Source organism: Cupressus sempervirens, chromosome 7 (assembly GCF_028749045.1).
Source record: "Cupressus sempervirens isolate cs-2001-9-10 chromosome 7, ASM2874904v1, whole genome shotgun sequence".
Classification (NCBI taxonomy): domain Eukaryota; kingdom Viridiplantae; phylum Streptophyta; class Pinopsida; order Cupressales; family Cupressaceae; genus Cupressus; species Cupressus sempervirens.
This window is the reverse complement of record NC_143124.1, coordinates 664,561,106-664,572,294: the sequence shown is the minus strand read 5'-3', so window position 1 is coordinate 664,572,294 and position 11,189 is coordinate 664,561,106. Positions and strand designations below refer to the sequence as shown.

The 11,189-nt window shown below is 36.5% G+C and overlaps 1 protein-coding gene across 1 annotated transcript; it reads left to right on the top strand.

Moving 5' to 3' along the window:
• The first annotated feature begins 292 nt into the window (after positions 1 to 292).
• LOC149548420 (late embryogenesis abundant protein Lea14-A-like) lies at positions 293 to 1,701 on the top strand. The gene is made up of 2 exons (XM_089792496.1): positions 293 to 535; positions 1,022 to 1,701. Exons 1-2 carry the CDS (start codon positions 330 to 332, stop codon positions 1,269 to 1,271), a joined length of 456 nt encoding a protein of 151 aa, XP_089648622.1. The 5' UTR covers positions 293 to 329; the 3' UTR covers positions 1,272 to 1,701.
• Positions 1,702 to 11,189: the final 9,488 nt, after the last annotated feature.

Genomic DNA, 11,189 nt, shown 5'->3' with positions numbered 1-11,189 from the left:
CTCAACTTTGCTATTGTGAAACAGCTTTCTATATAACGAAAACCCTCCCATATTAAAAAATCTAAATGGAACATATCCCTATACGATAAGGATTCTTAAAGCATTCCCATGTGAAAATATCTACTCGTTCTGCCACGTTCACAAGGATCAACTTCTGAACCTACACGTGTGCGTTTTTTACACGCAAACTTTTGCACTCACTCACTACGCTTACTACGCGTCTTCGACTCACAACACTGAGGTGTAACGTCAGAAAACATATAAATTGCCAATTTGCATCCATATCACAGGCATAGGAGTTCGTTTAGAGTTGCAGAGGAAAATCAGATATGGCGCATCTTATGGATAAGGCAAAGCTGTTTGTAGCAGAAAAGATTGTGGGTGTGGAAAAGCCAACTGCAGATGTTACAGACGTTTCAGTAAATGATATGAGTAGACACGGGATAACTCTGCAGGCGGATGTGGATGTGATGAATCCCTACAGTCATGATCTTCCTATTTGCGCAATTACCTACAAGCTGCGAAGCGGAGATAGGTAATCCATTCAATTCACTTTTCTATAGATGAGATAGTGAATGTGGCTCTTGATCTTTGAGCAGAGTTCACTTTTATTTTCACAATCTTCAGTTTACTGATACGCTTCCTTTCTTTGGATTACATAGGGAACTTTGTTCTTGATCTTTGAGCAGAATCCCCTTTTTTTATCTCACAATCTTCAGTTTACTGATATTTCCGTTCTTTAGATTACTTATTTTCAAATTTATTCTTGATCTTGAAGGAGTAGTCACTTTTCTTTCACAGTCTTCAATTTACTGATATGTTTCCCTTCTTTAGAAACTTTGTTCTCTATCTTTGAGCAGAATTTGTTTTCCTTTTTAACAATCTGCAGTTTACTGACATGTTTCCCTTCTTTAGATTACCTAGAGAGCACAATTCACGTTTTATTTTCACAATATTAGTTTGCTGATATGTTTCCCTTCTTTGGATTCCTTATTAAATTTTGTTCTTAATCTTTGAGCAGAATTATTGCCTCTGGAACAATTGCAGATCCCGGATCTATCAAGTCGAAGGAGGAGACGCGCTTCAACATTCCAATTAAAGTGCCATATGATTTTATGCTCAGTATTCTGAAAGATCTTGGAAAAGACTGGGATTTGGATTACCAGTGGGACGTTGGACTTACCATGGACATTCCCATTGTCGGCAATTTTACTCTCCCGCTCTCTAAGGAAGGCACTCTCAAGATGCCTTCTATTTCAGATCTCTTTTAGATCGTTATTGTTGATTGATGCAAATAACTGTCTCCACTTTGGAGCCCCCTTTTCATAGAAGAAAACTAGATTTGTTTACCCTTCATTAGGGTTTAAACTTTTAACAGTTTAAACAGCCGGTGAGTAATGGTTAATTTAGGGGTCTTGACCATAAATCAATAGACAATTAACTTGTTATTGGATTTAAGTTCTAAAGGATCTCACCTATGAGTGATTTCAGTTCTGGAGGATCTCGCCTGTGGATAACTTTGACGGACTGGTATTCCTTTTTACAGCTTAGTCTGGTTTAAATATATGTTTGATCCTCATATTGTCATCAACGTTTGTGTTGAATGAAAATCTGCAAAGATGTACATTTCTATATGTAATCCGTGTTACTAGTAATAAATTTGGCCCGGAAGTGCCCAGGCTGAGCAATTTGCTTTGAAAATTCTAAAATGTATGTTAATTTTCCTGCATATTTTACGTCCAAAGTTTATTAACTGCGAAAATTTCCTGTCCTGAGTTTATGATTTTTTCACTGTTTGGTTGATGTAGTTCATTACTTTTACACTGCTCAATTGAACGCGGCCTTAAGCTTCATCGACAGCAATCTGCATAATAATGTTCAGTGGGATTAAACTGCCAGATCGTCTTTAGAGATTGTACCTCATCCTTCAATGATCTTCTAATTTGGTAAATGCAGCTCACAAACTTGACGCCCAAATCAGAGATTGATTGAAAAATACAATAACAGCAATGTTCAGTTTTACAAATATTTTTTTTCTTTAACAAAAGTATAACCTTCATATGAAAACCTTTTTTGAATCTAAAAGCAAACTGATCATGTCCTGCTAACTAATTAAATTAATCTTGCAACATAATTTTTATTTTTAATACAAACTCTCCATAAAAAGGGCCTGACAGCATCTCTTGGTACTAAATTGGTGGATTTATCGGCTCAGAATGTTATCATGCAATCTGTTTTGCTGAGAAGGGAAGGTCAGAATATTAGGGTTTACAGCATCCGCAAAAGTTTACAAGTATCCCCTGCTTCTCCTGTTGTATAGGGGTACCCATGTTTGATGTTCAAGAAATTGGATTTTGATCATGATTAGAAAACTCCTGAGTCAATTTGTCGTTTTTCTTCTTAAGATTTGGTCCTTCTTTCTTTTCAAAGTATGTTTCTCTATTTTGCAGTTTGTTCCTCTGTTTTGGAGTCGTGGCTCCTACCAAATTATTAACACTATAGGTAGTGAGCTATGGCGGCCATTAGTTCTTACATTTAAATTATAGTGTACTAGCCGTATCTAAATAATGTACAATGAAACAGTATAAAAGTTCAAGAATAATTAATTTCAATTTCTTTTTTGATGTCAATTTTTCAATTATAAATTTATAATTTTATGAAATCTGATTTTTTTAGATTGTTTGTTTAAGCTGTACATCTTTTAAATTATGTAGGCATTAAATATATATACTATAGAATGAATAGTGCAAAACAATGCAGTTTAATTTGTTTCCTAATACAAATATTTAAATGAATGTATGAATGCAATAAAAAAACATCAAGAAGGTCAATCAACCCATGGTTGGTCTATTTGTGAAATTGACTCCAACTGAACCCACCACTCACTAGGGATCAAGTCTTATTGAGTGCAAGACTAACATTATGACAGTTGAGACTATCAAATAGAAAATAAAAATTCTGATTGCACAATAAAGGTTTGATTTTTTTTGTGAAAATGGAGGGTTTGAGTGGGAGAGGCAAAAAAGGCGGTTTTGTAATTTTTAAGGATGTAGAGAAGGGTGATGAAGATTTGGAAGATAATTTGAGGGCTTTTACCCTTGTTTGGGAGGTGTTTTATATAGCTCCTAGTTTCTTATCCGTGTCTTTACCTCTAGATTTTCCTTTTTAAAGCTTTCTTATTGTGGGCTTTGGTTCTCTGGCTTTGCACTTTGTTTGGATGTTCATTCTACTACCTTTGGTATAATCCCTATCTTTGTGCTAATTTTTATGGGTCCTCTTGTGGTACATTCCCCTTGGTTGCGTGCTCTTTTTAGGAATGTGTTGCTTTGGACTTATAAGAAGATACACAATATTGGTTTATTGTCATTGGGGTTTTTTCTCTGGTCAAGGATTGTTTTTAAAGGAATTAAGTTTTGGGTTGGGACTTTCAACCCTTCCATGCAACATGTGGGGTTTTTCTCTGTAAGGAAACTTGGCAATAAAGAATATAACTGTTTCCACATAATCCATAATAGATCTGAAAATAAATACGGAATTAAAATCCACATGCAAGAGAATAGACAACATACTCACAAAATTGTGACACAAGATATACCCTGGAAAACCCTCATTGAGGGAAAAACTCAGCCTTCAAAAGCATCCATCATCATGTATTATTCAGCAAAAAATACCATTGCCATCTAACCATGGAAGCCTTCATGGCCATAGCCACAACCGAGAAAATTATGTGATCAAGCATGAATCCACACATCCCATGCCATGCTTTCAACCTTCACAAATGCTCCCTTGGCTAACCTGTCAAGCCTTGTCCCGCTCGACTCTTGCTTTTTGTCTTCTCCTTGTCACTCTTTTCTCTCTCTACAACAACTACCCTTGTGGCTACTTATATAGTAGCAAGTCTCACAAAACCACTAAGTGGTATTACATAAACCATGTTCTAAAACCATGTGCTACCTAACCCACTGACCCCACATTTAATATTGGGCATTTAATTCTTTTCCCCAATATTAAATAATTACATGAAATATTTTCACAATGTTACAATACAACTCATTCTATGAAAATCTTTACATGTTGCACGTCCATCTAGGTACAACATTACATAATAAAAATAAAATAATAAAATAACAATATTATGCAATGTGTGCAACACCCATTATCTCAACAATCTCCCACTTGTTGTATACATTGCATAGGGTCAATCCGTAGCCACATAAATGAACAAGGGAACAATCCCTCCTAGCACATCCACCATCATGGATCAAAATAAACCAAGTGCTCCATCCTAGTACCCGCGACAAAATTAAAGTATCCAGCATCTCAAACATGAATGGTCTCACCTTCTATTATGCCACTCCCACTGGACATACATAGAAGCCATCCAAAGAGAAAACCACCCAACCTGTCGCATTAGAAGATCATAAAATATTGTACCAACTAAAATTTCAAGCACAAAAACTTGATCCAAAGGTAATCACATGTATCCGTAGTTGTCAAAATATTCATAGCTGAAATAGCACCCACAGCAAAGTGCCAAACCCATCCAACTATCCATACCTCAAAGGTATAACAAGTGAATCTCATATCATTGACATATCCAATCTATAACCTGCAATCACAAGCCTCAAGAGCAATACCTGCCACATATATACCAAGAAGCTCCCACTGCAAAAGATAATGTCAAATCTATAACCAATCCACTCAACACATCTCAAAGAAGTGAATCCATGTAGTATCAAGGACATCCACAATACATAAACTAATATCCTGCAAGAACAACTCTCATAACAAGTCTTCAATAGTCTCCAAGTTCTCCACAACCAACAAAGGAAAGAGATAAAGAAATGACCATGTCATCTCTCGCATGACAAACATGAGCACAAACTAGTGATCACAATCTCCAACCAATCTCAAATCCAATGTAGGCAAAACTGAACATCCAGGAAGATAACCAAGACCAGAGAAACCATGCAAATCATAACTTGTATCATGTCCTTCTACACACACCTCTAGATGTAAACTGTGCAAGTATGATCTCCTCCATTAAACCCCAACAATAAGCCTCAACAACACCCAAACCATACCATATAACTAATCATGGATGTAAGCCTCTCACAAGAAGATCAAACTCAATAAAACCATTCCTAAACCAAGGAATAACCATTCCTAATCCAAGGAATATGCCCAATATAAGACTATCTCCCAAACTCAACCATCATAACAACATATGCACATGGAGATAACCAATGCTAAACCATCTCTCAAATGAACCCTTCAGAACTAACTCATGTACCATAGCTCAAGATCCATATCCATGAAAGACAAGCATAAATATAATGCAACTGAGAGAAAATAATGGGTTATACCTCTCAAGTAGCAAACCGCCGAGTAGACCAAGAGTGGGGAATAAGAATGCTCATCAAGAGACCCAAGTCTCCAACCAAGACTCATCTAAGAACAATCTCCTCTTAAGTCCATATCAGGTGACTGCCCCTCAAACTTCCTGCTGAAACCATCAACTATCCCAACAAATACTTCTCTAATCCAAAAGAAATCAGCATCACCACCGTCTCTAAGTATCCATGAGCACCTGTAACCAATCAATCCATGCCAACTCCAAATGCAACATAGCAATATCATGAAGTATCCAGCTTATGATCAGTGTACTCAATACCAAGAAACTAAACCAAGATCAATGTCAAAGTTCCAACCATGGCCTCAGGAACATAAACATGACAACATGATCTAACCATCTCAACTAAAGAGATAACATGCTCCATATGAACACGCCATAACATGTCACAACTCTAAACGCGTATCAAGAGTATACCATGACATAATAATGAAACCATCCTCACACCAAGGATAACATGCCAAATAAAAGCATAAACCACACCTTTTCCAAGAACCTTGTGAGTCCTCAAGATGCAACCATCTCCATACACCATGAAGAAAACCATCTCCACATACTAGGAAGAACCATCTCCATACACCATGAAGATAACCAAGAACTCCATGAGTCCTCAAGATCTAACCATCTTCACACACCATGCAGATAACAAGTGCACCATGCAAATGTCAAAGACGCTTCTGCAGCAATAGGATCTAAGACAAACCTCCAACATCTGCAAACACTCAATAAATATATCAATGCCAACAACTCCCACTCAAATGTGGTACAAGTCACCTATGGCATCATAAAATCCATCTCCTACTTGAAGATCCAAATCAAACCAGGAACTAATCTTACACTGTCACCCTATCACTGTCACAAGCTCCCACTAAACCGTCTATCCAAGCTATCCATGACATCATGATGAAAAAAAATCCATCCTCTAACCATGAGAATCAACCAAGGCATCAAACCATCAAAGAACTCAAAGTGCACATCATGAGTTCCTCAAAAGAAAACCAAATAACTATGATCCTCAACCAAGAAGATATACCACCATAACTGAATCAGAAATCCAAACTAATGAACATCAAGGATGTACTTGTATAACCAATCATGTCATGCCAAAATCTATGACACCATGATCACATCCATGAACCGAGCATCTGGTTCTCAATATGTCCAACCTGTCAGCATAAAATAGTCAACCACAATCCTCTACCATGACTGTACCTGGTAACAACATCTCATCCTTTCTACATGAAAAAAAATAGTAAATCATGTGACTTAGGGCATAGACAACCCAAATCCAAGCCACCAATCTGAATATGCATCAATAATGAAAGATCAATGGGCAAAGACAACCCATAACCAAGCCATAAATGCAACTTGTAAGTATAGACCGCTTACAACATTGCACAACTTGTAGATCCAACAAGTCATCATGCATATCCAAACCAAACATTGATAACCATATCATCATGAGACCAATCTAAGTATACAATGACATCAAATCTTAAATCTCCAATGCCATAAAATCACAAGTTACCATAGTCAAAATATATACCATAAACTGTTTAGATAAATATATCACCAAATAAATCATGTCAAACCTGCATCAAATCTGAACCAATGTATAGAGCTCTCCAAGATCTTTCCATTGACTACTCGAAGTCCAAAATCTGACTCCGTATGCCCAAGTTATGCCCTAATCCGTGCTCAAAATAAACAACATCTGACTTTAGGGCTCTGAAAACTTGACAAAATCTCAAAATCATAGAACCAAACCTACACCATCTTGTAGTGCTCTGAATTGGCTTTCCAACGCCTATAAGAACTCTGAAATCCGATATTCTGAGAGAAAGTTATGGCCATTTTACTAAGATAGTCTTTTTACCATTTTCAGTACGATTTTTTATTTTTTATTTTTTTAGTGACGAAAATTCTGATGGGATTAAATTTGACGGCCATCATGGGCTGAAACTAAAAAACTCTTTCATTTCCTCTGAACATGGCCAAACTAGGGCATATTATATATCAAATTTTATAGAAATGTCGACCCGGATCTAATGGTGAGGTCTGTTTTTACCCAAGAGGTCATTTCTACATGCTACCCCCAAAATCCTCATTTTAAATGAAACATCCGAAAAAATCTTTTGTCCAAAAATTTTCCATGCCCAAATCTTTTAACATCCCATCATAACAGCAAATCCAAAACCCTCAGACCTGCAATAAATCATTCATATATCTTGCCCCCTTTTTTTTTTTTAATCCTCTCATGCATTCCCATGGATTCAATCTAAGGTTACGATAATAAAACCATAGCTCTGATACCACTTGTAAGGAAACTTGGCAATAAAGAATATAACCGTTTCCACATAACCCATAATAGATCTGAAAATAAATACGGAATTAAAATCCACATGCAAGAGAATAGACAACATACCCACAAAATTGTGACACAAGATATAGCTTGGGAAACCCTCATTGAGGGAGAAACTCAGCCTCCAAAAGCATCCATCATCATGTATTATTCAGCAAAAAATACCATTGCCATACAACCATGGAAGCCTTCATGGCCATAGCCACAACCGAGCAAACTATGTGATCAAGCATGAATCCACACATCCCATGCCATACTTTCAACCTTCACAAATGCTCCCTTGGCTAACCTGTCAAGCTTTGTCCCGCTCGCCTCTTGCCTTTTGTCTTCTCCTTGTCACTCTTTTCTCTCTCTACAACAACTACCCTTGTGGCTGCTTATATAGTAGCAAGTCCCACAAAACCACTAAGTGGTATTACATAAACCATGTGCTAAAACCATGTGCTACCTAACCCACTGACCCCACATTTAATATTGGGCATTTAATTCTTTTTCCCAATATTAAATAATTACATGAAATATTTTCACAATGTTACAATACAACTCATTCCATGGGAATCTTTACATGTTGCACGTCCATCTAGGTACAACATTACATAATTAAAATAAAATAATAATATAACAATATTATGCAATGTGTGCAACACCCATTATCTCAACATTCTCCTCGATCTTTACATGGTCTAACTTCTTCCCTATTGGCCATGGTGTGTTTGTGCAAATGGGTCATTGTATCCAAACTTTGCCTTTGTTTCCTCTTTGGTCGAGATTTTTCTTTGACAAGAACCAATGTTATTGGTTCTCCTTTGATGCATTAGGCTTCTGATGCTTTGATTCTTCTTCCCCTACATTGGTTGACAATGATTTTTTTAGTGGTGAATCTTCACCAATTGGCTATTTCGTCTCTTTGGGAAATCACAATTTGGCGAATAAAACCTACATATGGGGTCAACCACGTCGCTGAGATACTAAATAATTTGGGTCCAAATCCCAGGCTAATTGCTCATTAGTTTACACATAATTGGTCTCAAATCTTGGTCCAATACATTTAGAACACAATTATTTTAAAAATTTTCCAGCCTTTCTCTAATGTTTTCTTATTGGACAATGTTATTTCGCCTTTAAAATAAAATATTACTTTCCCTCAGGTTCAACATCACCTACCATTTTATTGATGTGTGTCTCCAACTACGCTTGTTTAGCCAACAATTTTATATTTTGGTCTTTGGGACACGTGTCCTAATTTCAGGAAGATTTAGACTTGATGGTATGTCATTTAAAATTAGGCCCGAGATAACGTTGAAGCCATTGATCTATATTACATCAATGATCCAAATTAATTCCTTTCACCATAAAAATGATAACCTTAAAAAGTGATGATGACCAAGTTGGCAATAAAAATGACATATTATTAATTTTATCTTAATGGATTAGCATACTACAAGTACACTATACAATGTACACTTGGCATATGGGCCATGGACCACTTATGACTATAAATTCACTAAAAAATTAAATAATCTCTCTTTGGAAATCGACATATTAGTCAACTATATTAATATCTGGTGTTATATGAAATAATTAATTCGCCTCTTATATTACAAAAATATTTATGACCAACAAAAAAATTTGCTTAAATGTATTTGCATAAAAATAAAAATAAAAATAATTTGCCACAGTTATTATTAAATTTTGATATGGAAAGGAAAATCAATTTATTCCCTTGCCTCGAATGAAAAATTGCCCTCGGTTAGAAAATTTTTCTGCATATTTAATGTTTTTGAAATTGAAAGCGACCAAAAACAAGGGGGTTGGCCCTTACAACCAAAAGGCTAGTAACTAGCACATCACCAATAAAAACCAACAGAGAACATCACTGAAACATAAACAAAACAAGAAGAAGTAACTTAACCACTATAATTATACCCAAACTATTAACCAACATACTAGTATGAATAGAAACAACTAATCTAAAGCAAAAGTCTATAGAGTTAACCATAATACTTAAGTTCATGATAAAAACTGTTGGCATAGTCAAACCAACCCTAGTCTAAGTAACAAATGAACTCCAACAAACTAAGTAACAACATAATAACATAAAACAACTAGGATCCAGTGATCCCTTAAAACTATAGACTTATTTCTCCATTTTTTCCTTTCCCTTCCCAACCAATAAAACCTGAGCCCAATCGTCAGCAAAAAACTTAAAGGGGAGCTTATGATCTTCCATATCTAGCCCTATTTCTTCTTTCTCCTACGCCAGCATTTGGAGGGTGGTGGCAACAACATGAGTGACTTTTAGGAAAAATTTAGAGAAGGTGAAGAATCCTTCCTCTAAAGTTTTAACCCTGTGATCTAGTTGGGAAATTGTCCCTTTTTGCTCCTTGGCCTTCTCTTTCTTTTTAGTTCTCTCCTTTTTAACTTCCTCTTTAGCTTTTTATGCCTGGTTATGATCTTGCAACACCTTTGGGTTAGTAAAAATCTTGGATTTTTCCTTGACTGGGGAGGAAATGGTAATGGCAGAGGTAACCACTTTGCTACTATCTTCACAAAAGGTAATGGGTTGCAAGGTGAAGCTGGCTGAAACATGGGTAGTCTTCGTAGTGATGGCATTTCCAGCTGACACCTAAGTATTTCCAACAGACATCTGGGCATTGTTAAAAAAATTGTCAGTAGAATTCTCACTTTTTTCTACTTCCTCTTTCCCTTTTTCTCTCTTGAAGTTAGAGTTATTCTCCTCCTCCCTCTCTCTTTCATTATTCTTAAAGCTCTCCTCCTCCACCTCTTCAACCCTAAATCTATTAGATTTTTTCTTATGCCTTGCTTGGGATTGAGCAAGTCTTCCTAACCTTCTCCTACCCTTTCTGCTTCCTTCCTCCTCCGAGTCCTCCTCTTCCACCTCCATTGGTTTTTCAACTTTAATCTTTTTGCTACCCTGTTGTTCTATAACCATTTTAGATTTCTTTTTTTCCTTAGTTTCATAGTTAGGGGAAGGTCGTGGGGTATGAATTTTGGTACTAGTGCTAGTACTCAGGGGGAGCTCTGACAGTGGTGCTAGTTGTCAACCACCATCACCCTAGGGTGGAAAAGGGCAAGATGGAATTGGTATAGGTGAAAAATTAGGCCTTGGTGAATAATGGTGAAGTTATGCCCCTTGTTCCTCTTTTCCCTAACATTACTGACCATATCTTCCAAATAATGCAATAGAAAAAATGGGATAGAAATATAATCCCTATTCCTAAAATGATTCAAGAAGGGAAAGTGGTAATAGTAGTAAACACCAAACCTACCCTCCAACGTAAGGTATTTAATGAGAACTAGGTAGACGTCATCCCACAGAGCTGGCAACTTATCCCTCTTAAATGCTTCCCTGTAGCACACTACTTCTTTGTCATCCACAAAAAAATTGCTCAT

Excerpts from the sequence above, each read along its gene's own strand:
- LOC149548420 (XM_089792496.1), top strand. The coding sequence starts at position 330 with ATGGCGCATCTTATGGATAAGGCAAAGCTGTTTGTAGCAGAAAAGATT. Across the intron at positions 536-1,021 it reads AAGCTGCGAAGCGGAGATAG|AATTATTGCCTCTGGAACAA; the intron begins GTAATCCATTCA and ends ATCTTTGAGCAG.